The sequence below is a fragment of the Mugil cephalus genome, chromosome 5 (assembly GCF_022458985.1).
Source record: "Mugil cephalus isolate CIBA_MC_2020 chromosome 5, CIBA_Mcephalus_1.1, whole genome shotgun sequence".
Classification (NCBI taxonomy): Eukaryota; Metazoa; Chordata; class Actinopteri; order Mugiliformes; family Mugilidae; genus Mugil; species Mugil cephalus.
Window position 1 is genome coordinate 14,755,387 of NC_061774.1, and position 15,695 is coordinate 14,771,081.

Consider the following 15,695-nt stretch of genomic DNA (forward strand, 5'->3'; position numbering starts at 1 on the left):
TTCCAAAATGGCACTTTACAATGGTGCACCAGCTGCCACTTTGTTATTTCTTGGTATTTTTTATAGAAAGACTGGGGTGCAATGGCATTTAGACAGTTTAAACATAGCAATGATGATACCTTATTGGCTTTTTGTCCAAGACTTTTTAGCCAAATTATTGTGCTCCTTCGTCGGTCGATACACAAGTTTACAGTTCTGAGGGTTTGATTGTAGACTGGTTGGCCTGAGACCAGATGATCTAACCAAATGTTTTAATATTTAAGCAACCAGACTCCCTGAGTTTTCTTCACTCATGCTAAGTGAGATTTCTTCAAGGAAACTCTATTCCAGTTGCCTTGCGATCACAGACATGAGCTGTAATGTGGAAAATGTGAACATATCACTGTGTAGAAACAGGAAGTTGCAGTCTTAATGATATTACATTTCCCAATAATTGAGACTCAAAAATGAAATGACCCTATTGCTTGTTACTTGCCATTGCTCAACTAGAGATGGTTCACAAACCATCAAATTATTGATATTCCCGTTCATGTGGACGTCTAACAAACATGTTACTGTATGTGCAAAGTAGATTATTTCACTTTAAGTATTTTACTCATGCCGAATATTAGTAGTTTGCGTGGCAGCTAACAGATGGGTTTTGTTGGACAGTCATTCAAAGGCAGTTACCGAATAAGTATTATGGGTCTTTGACTGATCTCCTTGATTGGATAAAAACCAAGAAAAGGAGCTGGTACAGAAATGTACAGAAGAGAAAGTGTAAGCTCGTTCCTTTTTCCAAACAAACTAAAACTGACACAGGATACAGGATTTACAAAATAATTTTTTTTAAAAATGGCGCACACACAGCAAAGAAAGTAAAGGTGTCATTAATTACTGCAACATACCACCCAAAACAGCACACAGACGAACATAATTTCTTACTGTGTTTAACTTCATTATTTTATTGTATGTATTTTATCTATCCATGGTGCAGTACGTTCACTGTTCTCTGTTACAGCGGGCATTGAACTAAACGTCCAGATGAAAGACTTAAGGACAGCTCCTTATGAGTTTATTCAAATGTACTCTCGACATTTCGGACATTTTCCGCACACAATTTCCAGCCCAGTCTGGTTGGCACTGTTGCATTTGCATCGCATTTCATCACATTCCTCGTCTCCGTCACAGCCAGTCAGTTTTTACAGACTGAACACCGTGGCTCGGCTACTTATTTTAGCTGAGTCGAGCTGAAATTGGCGTACAGTGACCACATCGTTTTTCTCCTTCTTTTTTTTTTTTTTTTTTTTAACCATCGAAAGGCTACTGGGTTCCTTCCTGTGCTCCGGCGGGGGGCGTGACCGTCTTCTGTGATAAAACTGCGAGTCGCGTTATTCTAATGGTCAGCGCTGCGAGTGACGTCAGCGGCCGTCCAATCAGACGGCTCCTTCACAGAAATGTCGTTTTTTTCCGCCGGTTCTAGAAAACCAACCACGAGTTGTCGTCGTGTGGGAGAATCCATCTTGAAGAGAGCTCTCCGGTTGTGTGACCAGTAAGCAGATTTTTTTTTTCTCCCTACCTCTTTATCTGTAACATTTTTTTTCAAGATTGCCACGTAAGTAGTTTAATTCTTGCAGTCTTTTCGCGGCGTTCCTGCTACATTAAGATTAAATTTGTTCGCATTAGAAAATAAAGGCCTGTGCAGCGGCCTCTGGATTACGTAACTGCGAATTTGAGTTACACAGTCCGAGCTTGGTTTTATCAGTGCGATACAGATGGCTACAAGTTTTCTAATCTTCGCCTCGAGCAGAAATGTACTTTAGATGTTGTGCGGTTGCCGTGTTGTTGCATGCTGAGCTCGCGCCGTTGCCATTTCCCGTTACTCGCCAAGCTGCATCCATGAATGTATGGGACGCGATGGCGCCGGCCAAAATGGTGGGAAATGCACGTATTGGCACCGTGTAAATGGCGAAGCGTGTGTGGCACGGGGGGGTTATATAACCGCCGCAGTTATATGGCTTTAAATCCCCGTTTCCCCCCATGTGGACTTAGGTGCAGCAGTAGTACAAAATGTCCGAGGCAGAGCAGCAGTACATGGAGACGTCGGAAAACGGCCACGAAGTCGACGATGATTTTAACGGAGCCGGCCTCACCGAGGAGGGGAACGACGACAGCGCCGTGAACGACTGCGGGGACGGAGACGGGGACGGGGACGGAGCTGGGCCCGACGGCGACGAGGATTCGCAAAACGGAGGCACGGAGGGCGGACAGATCGACGCCAGCAAAGGAGAGGAGGATGCCGGGTGAGTGCGGAGCGGCTCAATCAGGGGGGGGAATCTTTTTAGGAAGCGCCCAGTCATAATAAGCAGCGGTGGTTTGCCATGTTTCTTTGTTCAGCCGGCCTTTTGTTGGCGCCATGTGCAGAGCGGAGGGGGGATGGGCGCTTCAGCAGGGATTAAAACCAACACCTATTTCCTTATTATAAAATGTAGAAACGAGGTTTTTGCAGGGCCGATGTCGTGGATGTTTTTAGTGCGTTGCTTTACGGTTGTAAAATTGCTTAAAGCAATAGCCGCTGCAGTGTGCCCTCTATGCCACTGGGTCAACAGATGATCGGGAACAGTGTGTACATAATGTATATTTACGCCCGCCTCCCCCCTCCTCCTCTTCTGCCCTCCCATGGCCGTAGAGAGCGGCTGCTGAACTGTACCTCTTTCTGTGCTCTAGGAAAATGTTCGTCGGTGGTCTCAGCTGGGACACGAGCAAGAAGGATCTGAAGGATTACTTCTCCAAATTTGGCGAGGTGACGGACTGCACCATCAAGATGGACCAGCAGACGGGCCGGTCAAGAGGTTTCGGCTTCATCCTGTTCAAAGATGCGGCCAGCGTAGACAAGGTGAACGGGGGGAGCTGTTGTGTCAGACCGGGAGAAATTTGAAAACGCTCGACATTGTGGGCAGCTGTAAACGTTTTTGTGTGTGTCTGCGTTTTTCAGGTTCTTGAACAGAAAGAGCACAGGCTAGATGGTCGACAGATTGACCCAAAGAAAGCCATGGCAATGAAGAAGGACCCGGTCAAGAAAATCTTCGTGGGCGGCCTTAACCCCGACACTTCGAAAGAGGTCATTCAGGAGTACTTCGGGACCTATGGAGAGGTAATGCGCCCAATAATTTTGTCCTTGTATTCAGGCACTTAGCTTTGGTTGATGACCGCTTCATGGGTTTTTGTGTTTTTCCTTCTTCTGAAGATCGAGACCATTGAGCTTCCACAAGACCCAAAGACAGAGAAGAGGAGGGGATTCGTATTCATCACGTATAAAGACGAGGCTCCAGTCAAGAAGGTCATGGAGAAGAAGTACCACAACGTCGGCGGAAGCAAGGTAATGGCACCACGCACTCTGGCACCTAAGTGAAGCTGTGAAGAATGTGGTTTTGTGAAGTTATTTCACACGTCAATCTAATATTCTTCTCCGTGCTGTTGCAGTGTGAAATCAAAATAGCCCAGCCCAAAGAGGTCTACCTGCAGCAGCAGTACGGCGCCCGCGGATACGGAGTACGGGGCAGGGGTCGTGGAGGTAAGCGTCTTTTTAGAGTAGGAGAAGAATATTTTTCTCTTAATCTGACCAAATATGAGTAACTGCCTGGGTCTTGTGTGCTGGCGAGTTGTGACAAAGCCCTCACCTGTTGTTTCTAGGCCAGGGCCAAAACTGGAATCAAGGCTACAACAACTACTGGAACCAGGGATACAACCAGAACTATGGTTATGGACAACAAGGCTACGGATATGGCGGCTATGGAAACTATGACTACTCTGGTTATTACGGCTATGGGGGTGGCTACGATTACAGTAAGCGATAAGTGCCCCCAGGGAAAGAAACAGAATGAGAGAAACTTTATTTTCTTGGTCCTCCTTGTTGTACAGAAGAACTCAGTCCCTTTTTCTCTTGTCCTCCAGACCAGGGCAATACAAGCTATGGGAAAACTCCAAGACGTGGAGGCCACCAGAGTAGCTACAAGCCATACTGATCACACATAGTGCAGGTATGCATTTTTGCATCATCCGTGGTAGTATGAGAACATAGCTGTAACCATTAGTGCCTTTTGACCCCAAAGATCTCCATCTACTCTAAATCCATTCAAGCATTGTGGTGGGGTTAGGGTAGGCCGTGTTGTGGGGTCTGTGGTCATTAAAGATGGATTCATTCCACCTGTCAGCCATGTTAAGATGCATCTCTACAAAGACTACTTGATCGATAAGGATTGAGTTGGTGGTGGTTGAGAACAGGAATGAGGACCGTTTCACCTTTCACCGGGGTGCTAGGTGTTATAGGTAGCGGTCGTGTCCCCCCCCCGCCCCCAAAGTGTGTCTGTCCATTCACTGACCTGTCAAACTCATTCATGCACCTGTCTGTCTTTGTGTAACTGCATGCCACATCTGGTTTAATCTCAGTAACGTTAAGCACCGTGTTTTTCTCTTAAGGTCTAAAGTAAATAAGAAAAAGAGATCCATGGTCTGACCACAGCGAACATGGGCTCTGGCTTTTCCTTTGGAGTTGGCAGAAATTTGGACTCATGCTCCATTTGTACAGATCAAGTGAGGAACTGGGGAAGCAAATGTCACTTTTCCACTTTTTATTTTATATTGTTTTGTGTCCATTTACATTTCCAGTGATGGAAGTGTTATTTTTACTGTACTTTTTGGTACCTTTTTGAATCTAATGTATTGTATGGTTGTATTTTTACATGTCTACTGGATTTACAGATGAGCAGGAGCAAGAGCTTTTAAAGCTCATAAATAAAACAATTTTTCTTTTTTTTTTTTTTTTTTTTTTTTTTCCTTTTGGTGTTTCTAGAGTTTTAGTTTGTTTTATCCTATGCTGAGTGTTGGATGCGAGTTGCATGGCTTCAGATGTGGGGTGAGGTAAAATAAGGGATTTAAACTAATCAAAGGGTTCTTTGTAAGCGTGTCAAGTGAATGTTTGCAGATGGCCTTGTAGACGAAGACAACCAGCATCTTTATTTTATTTTTATTTTTTTTTGGCTTTTAAGGAGATTCTCCCCCCCCCCATCATGTCTGCAATTTTAAGTGGCTTTACTAGTGTTATTCAACTGAACGCAAGCCTGTTAATGTAAGAGGGTACTCCCTCTCTCACTGGAAACTCATTCCTCTAGTGTCTTGGGCAAATTGATAGAAATAAAAATTTTGGTTTATATTACACACGGATCTTTTTGTTATTATTTGTAAAGTTAATGTTAAATGTTTTGTACTGTTACATGGCTTGCTCGTTTCGTCTCAAGTAATGTTAACATCTCTACGGATGCCTCTTTGGGAAGATGTGGGAGAGGGCCTCACTGTCTTCAGGAGTGTCAATGCCCACCCATCTAGATGTGAAACTGCAATACTTGAGCAATTTTGTGAATGTGTCCAGGAGTAAAAGATAGTGGGCTGGTAAGTGCTAAACCATATTATGTATTGAGAACGTGTTGCTGATCAGTGTTCATGATGAGGCTGGTTATTGATGCTGTGGGTTTAAAAAACAAAAACAAGAGTCAGTATAAAAACAGGTTAGTTTATTATGCAATCGTGTAAAAGTGTCTCACAATAGCATCTACTGCTGTGTGGTCCCCCAGGTGGTAAAGGTGTGCTGTAGTTGGCATCACGTGAAATGTTTACCTCCACCTGGCTGGGTGTCATCGCAGAGGTGCGGATTGTAGCTTCAACCAAAATATTTCCATAAATTGGCACTGAACACCTGGGAGGGGGATATCGGTGGCATTTTAGTTTAAGGTTGTACAATCCCAAACAAAAACAGTGGTCCCCTTCGGTACGTTTTAAATCCCACTGCCACCACTTTGATATTCCCTAGGGTTCATCTTTGTTAAACAGAAAATAATTAGGTCTGCTGTTTAGTCAGCCTTGACAGGAACAAAAAAATGACTCCCCACAGTGGTCGGTGTTGAGTGGAAGGAAGCGACATGTTCTGCCAAGTGAAATGAACCTGTTTGATCAACTGAAGTCTTGAGTGCAGATGTTAATATCTCTACCTCTGAACTTTATGAATGTGACCACCTGGAAATGTCTGCTGCAATTAAAAGTTTTTCTACAGGTTTAACAAACCTTTAGATGTCTTCCTTTTCCAGTTTGAGGTTGTCCGCTTTCATGTCTGTGTACAGGGAATTTTATTAAGTTGCTGTGTCAAGCAGATGCCATGCACACAATCTCATGTTTACGAGTTGCGTAAAGATTGTGTTCGGATACTTGCCTGTGAGGATGCCGTCGATACATTGCGCCACCAGTTCTGCATCCTCCATGCTGAAGCACATAGGAGGCTTAAACTTCACTACACTTTCCCAGGGGCCATCTGTACTGACGAAGATTTGATGCTGCTCCTTCAACCTGAAGGACAGAGGAGTTGAATTGCAGAACACCACGTGGTAAAATAGTACGCTGTAGGCGTCTTAGTGGACGGTAAAAACTAGTGTGAACACCTCTTCACCACCCATGCTGCTGTTCTTGTGGCAGGAGTCCTCTTCGCTCTGTCTGTAACCAGCTCAATTCCCACAAACAGTCCTACACCTCTGTATAAACACAAAAAAAGCTTTGTTAATATAGATGGAAATGTTTACTTCATTATACTTGTGTGCCTCATTAGGTACGTTTACAGTTCTATCATGATCAACAAACAAGTTGGTGTCTCAAAATTATAAATTACTGAGTAAGTCAACTATAAATATAAATGTGTACTATAGTATGAAAGAATAATAAGTGAAAACACCAGTGACTGTTACAAGGGGGTTCTAAATGAGCCTTAAGTGTTGGATAGTACCTCTTCATATTAGATGCTTCATTTATCCTGTGGGTATCCAGTAGATTCAAGATTCTTTATTGTCATTGAACTGAGTATACTACGAAAATTCAAGTGAACCATCACTCTAAATAAATGTATAGAAAAAGTGCATTTAAAAAATCGAAATGCAAAGGGTAGAAATGTTTTTATGATTTACGAACTATAAACATAGAGTCATTACTATCTGTTAGTTACGGTATTTTCAAACCGACTGAGTGCAGTGAACCTGGATTAGTCACAACATCCATACCTTACATCTCCAATTATTTCATGTCGTGATTGTAGCTTTGTGAGCAAATCCTTAAGATGAGCTCCCACCCTTGTGGCATTTCCTCTAAGGTCCTCTTCCTCTATCACATCAAGGACGGCCAGGCCGATTGCACACGACACCGGATTTCCACCGAACTGCACGGAGTTGGAGAGAAAATAAAACATCCGTCCTGATATTTGAATGCCTAACGGGATGTAGTACACAGAAATGTTTTTGTTTTGAATTCACAGTAGGGACTCATTTAACTGTGATCAATATAATCACTGTGAAAATACAGACTAAATTCAACTTGGAAAAGCAGATTTTTGTTTATAATCTGTATTAAACTTACATATGTTAAGTACTAACAACATTACTCACTACAGTATAAAAATGGGCAGCTTATTTTGTACTAAAAAAATATATTTTATATCTGGACTGCAAAGGTTAAAATGTATTATGAATTAAAACTGCACAAAAGGCACTGAATAGTCACCGTATTGAAGTACTCCACTCCGTTGGCTGTGAAAGCTCCGGCTATGTCCACAGTTGTTGCAACGCACGCCAGAGGATGCCCGTTGCCCATCGGCTTGCCCATGGTCACTATGTCTGGACAGAAACCCTCTCCCTGCAGCTGGAACGCCCAGAAGTGATTCCCCACACGTCCAAAACCCGTCTGCACCTCATCTGCCACAAACACTCCACCAGCTGAGCGCACATATCTGCAGAGAGCAGGAGGGAGAGATGCCACACACGCCCAGTGTTGCACATGTCGCCGAGGAAAAACAGCCTGAAATCCAAATCGCTACTTACTCTGCAACTTTTGCAGAGTATCCCTGGGGCAAGATGATTTGTCCTCCAACACTGGGTAAGGATTCAGCAAAGAAGGCAGAGATCTTTGGAGAAAAGGGAAATAAATAAGTGATATAACTGTTATGCATCTGTGTTGTGGTTATTATTCTGAGTGTATCTGTGTACTGTTAACACTTTTGGATGTTACGGGTTTTAAAATATACACCTTACGACCTTTCCGATGCACCTCCTCTATTAGGTCTTTTACTGTATCGGCATATGCTTGTCCCGGGTTGGGGTGGTCCTCATTATATATGCCCCTGTAGGTGTCTGGTAAGGGTGCCTAGGACAGATGAAGTGCATTGTTTTAGTTACTGCTGGTCAGCAGTTGTGTAATGATAGTCGTATAAATTTACACACCACATGAACCCATTCTTTCTGTCCTGCCAGTTTCCGGAACTTGTAAGGACTAATGTCGATGAGGGACATTAGATGCCCATGGTATGCACTAGTATGGAAGCAAAGTTCATTGTAATTGAAAAGCGAGTGCATTGCCAGAGGGGGGAATGTGCCGCACAGGGGCACAAAACTTACTGGTCGAGCACTATGACATCCTCGTGTTGAGTGTACTGCTGTGCCAAGCGTAACGCAAGATCATTGGCCTCTGATCTGTGGGAGAGAAAGGAAATGTGGCACACTGCTGTAAGCAACACAGCTATGTGGGTGTACTCGAAGGCATCACTTACCCAGAGTTCACAAAGTAGAAGACACACAGTTTCTCAGGCAGGGTGGCAGCCAGGCGGTCAGCATACAGGACTATGTTGTCATGCAGGAATCGTGAGTTTGTGTTCAGGAGGTCCATTTGTTCTGCTGCAGCCTTTGTAATGCTGGGGTGACAGTGACCCACTGTAGAAGACCCACTAACAGTTTATTACCATGTCATTAAATTCTGCAGCCACTGTGAGTCTGGTGTGTCTACGGAGCACTTTCTATGGTAATAAACGGGTACTATGACCTGGATAATAAATGTTTTACCGTGTTGGACGTTGCTGATGCAGTCCAAGTAGCGCTTTCCATTTTCATCGAACAGATATTGTCCTCTTGCTTTTACTATTTTCACAGGGTCTTCTGAATAAAAGAGTCTACACGACTGGCTGTAATTAGATGAATACGTGTCAGCAGCACTGCTTGCACAATCAATCAAGAATACGATTTTACCATACATACCCGATTAACCTCTTTCGCATTGCCAGAGTTTCTTCTTTTTTGAGTTTTTCTCCCGCCATAACCTCGGAAGTTTTGTTTACAGGTCACCGAGACAGTGGACATAGAGCTACGCAACAATAAACTATCGAAATAGTTTCATAAAATTAGTTAGCTAAGTCGTCCAGTGCCACAGAGTTGTGACTGAATAAAAGCATACACTGCGCATGCGTTGGTAGTAGATTCGTGTGCATAGTCACTTCAGTTTTCTGCAAGGTTGTCATTTTAGGTCTATAGGTTATATAGGTATTTAAATTTGATAGGAATTGTATCATTATTTATATCATTATATATATATATATATATAAAATACATCTGCATAGAGGTGTTTAGTCCCATTTGAAATCATGCTGTTGCTTTATTTAGAAGGGTCTAACTGTAGGACTGTGAAATGGGACAGAGACGCAAAATGAGTGCATAATGTGTTGCTGCGATTTTAGTTTTATTTGGGAATGAAGTGAAATACGTCATAATTAAATTATACATGCTATACGCCATTTTTGAGACTGCTCGGATTATGATTCCTTCGAGATTTGTGTTCAAACAACCTCTGCAGTGGTATCGCCCGAAGGCTATAAATACACCGTCGCTCCGCTCACTCTGCAGCTTCGGTTGCTAAGGAACCGCAGAACGCAGGTAATCCATCAGGACGGCCGTAGCATGCTAGCTAGCAACCAGGCTGCGTGACCAAGCTAACGCCACAACTAATTTAGATATACAGTATGGGAACGGGCGTGCGCTTTATTAACGCACATTTTCACAGCCTTGACAAATCAAGTCTACAACCGTCTACTCTGACAAGCCACTAACTGGAAGCATATGGTCAGAATTTAACAAAATAATTGTGATTTTAGTTACTGCACTTGTTACCCTATTAGCTAGCCGACCTAACCGGCTAATAACTTGGTGCATCGTGTTGAGCTAGCTTGCCATATAGCACCTTGGTCGTCAGCTAATGTCGGTATCCAATTTAGCCAACAAATCTAGCATTATTTCAGTGACATATATCTGTTCTGCATCTGACGTTTTGGAGAACGGTAGAGGTTTTAGCTATCGATTACAAACGTGGTGCTGGTAAATGGAAAACCTGCGCAACAACGTCTTAAAATCAACTTGTTGGCTTACATGTCAGTAAAGTATCTTGACGTCTGAGCTGTTAAATTAACCCCGATAGTCGTAGTCGGTGATTTGTTATGAGCACGCCTTTACTTGTCGTTTTGAAAGCATGGTTAATTTTGTGTAATGTTAACCCGCATAATTATTTGTCACAGTCAATAAGTGATAAAGTTTGGATTTGACTGGTGCTTGGCAGCACTGCGCCGGAGCATTCTGTGATCTTCTGGTCTTGTAACGGGGGCTGCTGCACCGGGATGCGGTTTATCCTCTCCCCCTCGTCTGCTGGCATGTGGATCTAGGCTAGCAATGTAGCACCATGTTTGAAACAAGGAAGAAGGCCCTGGAGGCCACATCTGACTGTCAACAGCAAGTGTTGAAATCAAGTCTTCAAGTCTCTCCAACGAAAAAGGACTCTGAATCTTATCAAATGGCTTAATTATGACTGAGAGACATGCATTGAAGTTGATAAAGTTTATACAATAAGGCTGTGTTTGAGCACTGAATGTACTTTAGACTCTGCACTTAAACAGCAGTGCAAAGGAAGGCATGAATGCTATGTTACATGTTCATACAGCAAACAAGGTTTTGGTTTCAATATGAGATCTTTTTTTGCCGTGTTTGTTGGAATTCCTCACATGCGACAGTGCAGGCTAATCTTTAGAGATGCTAAAGTCCTTAGTAACTATTAGGCGTTACTAGCTGTGCCTGTATACTCCTCTCCATTTTGTCTTTGCCCTGGTAATATAAGTCCTTGAGTCCTGGTCACTATTCTTTTGTCCCTTGCAAAGATACCGTGGCATGCTTCCAACCCCTGTCCCATTCATTTTTCACACACACTTCCCCCATCCTTTCCCTTTTAGTCTCTCCCTCCCCCTTCAGTTCTCCTCACCACTCACAACTCTTGTCATTTGAGTTTATTGGACCCAACTAAGTTTGTTGCCTTTGTATCGCACCAGAGGTTTTTATTTGGGCACATACTCTGCACTTTTTCGGATTAGCACTAGTTCGTGTTTGGAGTCCCATTAGGAACTAGTCATGTTCACTTTACATGATGGAATGTGAAGTGTTTCTTTGTTCAGGGTTTCCTCGTGTCCATGTGTGCTCTCTGCCTTTGTGAGCATAAATTTCTGCTGCTACCTTTCACGTGTGAATGAGGCATTGCATGGATCCCAGCCTAGGTTTTGTATAGAAATATGTGGTTAGTATTCAGGCATTCGTTTTCCCGTACGGTGGGCTGTTTCTATGCAACAGTTAGAGCATGCTGAAGGACAGTTCCCATTAGCAGGTTTTAGTCTCCTCTTCAAGGCCTGATGTGTCTGTCTGACATTTTGTAGTATTTGCTGCAGTGTTTTTGTAGTATTTGCTGCAGGGTTTGTAATCTGTTTCATTTGCCTCTCTTCCTCTGTGTCCTTTTAGGTGGTATTAAGATGATGGTGGCATAGTGAGGAAGTTGGTCAGTCTGGCTGGTTGAGGTGTGGAGGGGACACCACAGGCCACGCCAGGATCCTGACTAATATTGTTTCCACTGCCCTCCATTAGTCTCCCCATCTCCATGTCTCTCCCTGGATCATAGCCACAATTATGGTGACACTTATCACAGAGCAGCTCCGTAAGCAGAGTTTGGAAGAACCGTATCACAAGGCTTTCTCGTTCAATGTGAATGTGGTGAGTTTGAGACCAAACCAAAATTTGCGCTTTAAGGCTACTGTTTTTTTCTTAAATTGTCTTTTTGGTTCTTAATGTCATTTTTTGTATTTGTTACAGTCATTACCTGCAGTGGGCTCCAGCCCCACTGTTTCATGGAGTGCTAGTAGATCAACACAAGGCAAGTTCATCCACTTAGAGCATTATCATCAACAGGTGGGGAGGTGTGTCTCATATATCTTTCGTTTGTCATTTCCAGAGACCAGCTCAGCCACACATCCGTCATCCAGTGCCTGTTTGGAGGTTACCTGTGGGCATAATTCCCCTTGGCCTCCTTCCCTGTCTGGAGAACCCCTCCAGGGACCAGTGGTTTCCTTCACAGATGAGGCTTTGCAGAGTTCACCTCCACCACCACCTCCAAAACGCCACTGCCGCTCGCTCTCTGTTCCGGAGGATCTGTCTCGGTGCCGTTCAACCTGGCATCCCAGTGCATCAAAGGTGTGGACCCCGGTCATCCGCGGCTGCCACAGTGGAGGAGCGTCTAGTTCAGGCTCTGGAGCTAGCTCTTTGCCACTTTGCGGTCCCAGTCCCTCATTCACCTCTTCCTCCATACACTCATCTTCTAGCCCTACCTTCTTCAGCTTAGCACTGTCGTCTGACTCACCTTTATCATGGGGCTTCCCATGGGATCCCTATGACACACTGAAAGGAGCTTGTTCTGCCTCCTTCGCTACCCCTTCCTCCTGCTCCTCTTCACCAGCTCCCCTGGTTTCCCATTCATTGTTGCAGCGTCGCTTCTCCCTCTCTCCTGTGCACATTCACAATGCTCCCGTGGCACACTTGCCCCCCCAGCCCTCCCATGCTCCAGCTCTCACATATGGCTGTGCTGGCCTGGAGCACCCAGCTCTCTCTCAATCTCCCACTTCAGCCTGCAGCACCCCAACATCTTCTAGACGCGACCTGCACCCCGCACTGCCACGATGCCACTCACAGCCCTGTGACATGCGCAAACCACGCTTGAAGAGGCGCCACGATCCAGACGTCCTGCCCTGCCCCAGGCCAGGCCTCGACTTCAGCAAGATGACACAGGTGAGCAAGAAAGTCCAATGACTGGATGAGGAAATCTACAAGTTTCGTCCGATTGGTGCATGTACTGAGTTATGCTAAAACGAAGAATGTAGTTAACGGGACGCGTAAGTAATCACCATGTTTGTGTTCACCTGTGCCAGCTATTAGACTTTCTACCAAGAACCGGTTCCAGCTAGAGTTTTATCATTTGAAATTGGACTTCTGCTTTCAAACAACGAGACGGGTTGCCTCTGTGTTGACTTTGGTTTTGCAAATCCACATTGCTGCATGCTTTACAAGAGAAAGAATAACCAAAGAAAATCTAGTTGTGTTTGTTGGGTTTTGAATTATTAATGACAGAAAATGTGGAAGTTTGGATTGAGAAGTCTGTCCCATGATGCCAGCTCAGATATCCGATGCCTTTCCTCAGACTTCCCGCTCACTGTCAAATGCAGCCCAATTCTTTCAGTCTGGTTAGACGTGTCAGCCAAGCTCATAAACTCTGTTTCTCTGTACTTAACAAACACAAAGCGCATGCCAACTTCCTACCATTGATTGATTGATGTCCTCAATGGGTGTGGTCCCAGTTTATTCAGAAAATGCAATAAGAGCTCATTTTAACGTGTTTTGCATTAAGTTAAATGATGTAATTATCAAATCATGATCATGACACTTCATTCTCTTTTGTAGATTGGTAATATTGAGACACTAGTGTGTGGAACAAGATCCAGTGTTCCTGCGTCATGCCAGGCAGACCAGCGCTCGGCCTTCTCACCTGCTGACTTCCTGGGACGGTCCAGCATCGGGCCGCTAAGTGAAAGTGAAGAAGAAGAAGAAGAGGAGGAGGAAAGAAACAGGACTGTATTAGATGGAGGACAAAAGATTGTTTTTGAAAGAGACTGCACAGAATTGGACTTGAACCTTATAGAAGAAAACTGACCAAACCTTGGCGCTACCAGTGTGATTACTGCATTCATAATCAAGCACACCTCTAGGCTTCGGGCACTCATCAGGCAGTGACCCTGCTGCCCTACTAAGGCATATGTTCAGAGATCATAATTAAGAACTAAGCAAGTAGGCGCTAATATCAAATTACAATGCTATGACTGAGCTAGTTCACTATTCAACATTTTGCAGAAATGTCAGTGCCTGCCTGTTCAGCACTCCATAGGGAAATGTGCATGAGCAAATAAGCAAGTTTTCATGCGCACAGAATTTTGAATAATATTTGATAATAATACAAGTCTTAGCATTGGTTTGCATCTTGATAGTCTTACATATCCTCATTGAAGAACACTTATATACAGGACTAAGCAGAATGTTCCTAAGTTTTCCTCGACTTATTTACAGGACAGAAATCCAGAAGGTAGATGGGTGGCATTCTTCAGTGTCATTTCACAAACCGGAGTAGTTTCATTTTCATAATTGGGTCTAAGTTTAGACTTGAATAAATGTGAGCTGTTAAGGGTGGACAAAATGTTGCAGTGTGTGGGCCAGAATAATACAGGATTAACACAAGCATACAGTACATATTTAAATGTTCTCCTGTAACTTTAACAGGATACATTCCAGGATTCACTGCACTTCTTTAAACCCCCACAGACCCTGAAGACACATATGTTTACTGCTGTTCTGTCATTCATTTTCGCTTGTCCCTTTGGAACAAGTCTTCATCGTAAACGAGAACATGTTCTGGTAATAACAGAAAGACGATTGCCCCCTTTTGTTTATGAATTCATTCATTTTTTTTGGGGGGGAAGTTCCATAATTGACATTAACATACCTTGTCAACAGTACCACTGTTAACTGACCATGCCTTAAGCTTAAACTACAGAGGTCTCGGTGCTCTGGTCTTCTTTTCACAGCCAGACATTTTTGCAATCTCCATTTGCACTGATTCAGATATTTTTGAACATGTGGCACACACTATTACAGTCAGTTGAATAACTGAATCAGTGCTGCAGCTGGACTCCGCAGGGCACAATGTAATGTACTGTACAGTGGTTAGAGTGAGTGCACACGTCCAGCCAATTCTGTGAGAGGATGTGACAACGGTGGTAGCGATGCAGATGATCTGGTGGCCTTTAAGAAATGATTTTTTCAGATGGAAATATACCTGTTGCACAATTTATGTACAAATAAAATTTAATAGAGATTTCTTTTTTCTTTTTCCAAAAAAGTGTCATGTCTTGCTTTTATAATGAATCCTGCTACTGTCTCAAGCAAAGGGCAGCTGGACTTGTTGGGTTTTCTTTAAGTTGTTTTGCCACTCATCCAAGTAGCTGCTGCTGTTATAAATGTTTGGTGTGGAGTTTTGTTAGGAATGAAATAGGATACTCACCTGTAATTAGGGGGGATTTGTTTTGATCCTCTGAAACTCCTAACACAAGCTGATCAGACTTTTTCAACTGAAGAATCTACTTTGACGAGTGGTGAAATATATTGACTTCGGCTGTTATTGTGACACCTAGTGGCTGACCTCCATATAATATTGACGCTGCATTAATATACAGAGTTATGTCCAGTCTCACATTTTAAACATCGGAAATAGACGCATATATATCTAAACGATGGCTTCGGGGAATAAACTATACATTTGGCACAAACCGTATTGTGATGTGTAAATTAGCTAAAACGACTCTGAGAACACGCGATGGGTGAACCTTTAAAAAAAAAAAAAAAATATCGGATAAAGTTAAACTGCACCAGAATAGTTAGTGGTGATTGTGCAATTGG

General features: G+C 43.5%; 3 protein-coding genes across 5 annotated transcripts; 2 read left to right on the plus strand and 1 right to left on the minus strand.

The window, feature by feature from the left end:
- Positions 1 to 1,378: 1,378 nt before the first annotated feature.
- hnrnpaba (heterogeneous nuclear ribonucleoprotein A/Ba) lies at positions 1,379 to 5,194 on the plus strand. Of its 2 annotated transcripts, none has more exons than XM_047585901.1 (9): positions 1,379 to 1,531; positions 2,032 to 2,282; positions 2,707 to 2,875; positions 2,975 to 3,133; positions 3,227 to 3,358; positions 3,463 to 3,553; positions 3,673 to 3,825; positions 3,934 to 4,019; positions 4,459 to 5,194. In XM_047585901.1, exons 2-8 carry the CDS (start codon positions 2,050 to 2,052, stop codon positions 4,002 to 4,004), a joined length of 1,008 nt encoding a protein of 335 aa, XP_047441857.1. In that variant the 5' UTR covers positions 1,379 to 1,531; positions 2,032 to 2,049; the 3' UTR covers positions 4,005 to 4,019; positions 4,459 to 5,194. The 2 variants fall into 2 exon arrangements, with proteins under 2 accessions (XP_047441857.1, XP_047441858.1); XM_047585902.1 differs by having other exon boundaries at positions 1,463 to 1,594.
- On the minus strand, positions 4,759 to 9,285 carry phykpl (5-phosphohydroxy-L-lysine phospho-lyase). The gene is made up of 13 exons (XM_047585900.1): positions 9,096 to 9,285; positions 8,904 to 9,022; positions 8,615 to 8,774; positions 8,463 to 8,537; positions 8,289 to 8,376; positions 8,095 to 8,211; positions 7,890 to 7,972; positions 7,573 to 7,798; positions 7,077 to 7,231; positions 6,468 to 6,557; positions 6,242 to 6,375; positions 6,097 to 6,142; positions 4,759 to 5,731 (listed from the first exon to the last, which is right to left on the minus strand). Exons 1-12 carry the CDS (start codon positions 9,152 to 9,154, stop codon positions 6,099 to 6,101), a joined length of 1,350 nt encoding a protein of 449 aa, XP_047441856.1. The 5' UTR covers positions 9,155 to 9,285; the 3' UTR covers positions 4,759 to 5,731; positions 6,097 to 6,098.
- Positions 9,286 to 9,622: 337 nt separating this feature from the next.
- LOC125007906 (protein FAM53C-like) lies at positions 9,623 to 15,565 on the plus strand. 2 transcript variants are annotated; one of them, XM_047584821.1, is made up of 5 exons: positions 9,623 to 9,767; positions 11,664 to 11,912; positions 12,012 to 12,072; positions 12,151 to 12,980; positions 13,650 to 15,565. In XM_047584821.1, the coding sequence occupies exons 2-5, from the start codon at positions 11,829 to 11,831 to the stop codon at positions 13,896 to 13,898; spliced, it is 1,224 nt and encodes a 407-aa protein (XP_047440777.1). In that variant the 5' UTR covers positions 9,623 to 9,767; positions 11,664 to 11,828; the 3' UTR covers positions 13,899 to 15,565. The 2 variants fall into 2 exon arrangements, with proteins under 2 accessions (XP_047440777.1, XP_047440778.1); XM_047584822.1 differs by lacking the exon at positions 9,623 to 9,767 and adding an exon at positions 9,781 to 9,953.
- The last annotated feature ends 130 nt before the right edge of the window (positions 15,566 to 15,695 follow it).

What these genes read in the sequence shown, in the direction of transcription:
- LOC125007906 (XM_047584821.1), top strand. Translation starts at nt 11,829, where the DNA reads ATGGTGACACTTATCACAGAGCAGCTCCGTAAGCAGAGTTTGGAAGAA. An exon ending in TCTCGTTCAATGTGAATGTG is followed by an intron (nt 11,913 to 12,011) that starts GTGAGTTTGAGA and finishes TATTTGTTACAG; the next exon opens with TCATTACCTGCAGTGGGCTC. An exon ending in ACTTCAGCAAGATGACACAG is followed by an intron (nt 12,981 to 13,649) that starts GTGAGCAAGAAA and finishes TCTCTTTTGTAG; the next exon opens with ATTGGTAATATTGAGACACT.
- hnrnpaba (XM_047585901.1), top strand. Translation starts at nt 2,050, where the DNA reads ATGTCCGAGGCAGAGCAGCAGTACATGGAGACGTCGGAAAACGGCCAC. An exon ending in ATGCGGCCAGCGTAGACAAG is followed by an intron (nt 2,876 to 2,974) that starts GTGAACGGGGGG and finishes TGCGTTTTTCAG; the next exon opens with GTTCTTGAACAGAAAGAGCA. An exon ending in ACTTCGGGACCTATGGAGAG is followed by an intron (nt 3,134 to 3,226) that starts GTAATGCGCCCA and finishes CTTCTTCTGAAG; the next exon opens with ATCGAGACCATTGAGCTTCC.
- phykpl (XM_047585900.1), bottom strand. Translation starts at nt 9,154, where the DNA reads ATGGCGGGAGAAAAACTCAAAAAAGAAGAAACTCTGGCAATGCGAAAG. An exon ending in GATGTCATAGTGCTCGACCA is followed by an intron (nt 8,377 to 8,462) that starts GTAAGTTTTGTG and finishes CTTCCATACTAG; the next exon opens with TGCATACCATGGGCATCTAA. An exon ending in TATCGACGGCATCCTCACAG is followed by an intron (nt 6,143 to 6,241) that starts GCAAGTATCCGA and finishes CCCTGTACACAG; the next exon opens with ACATGAAAGCGGACAACCTC.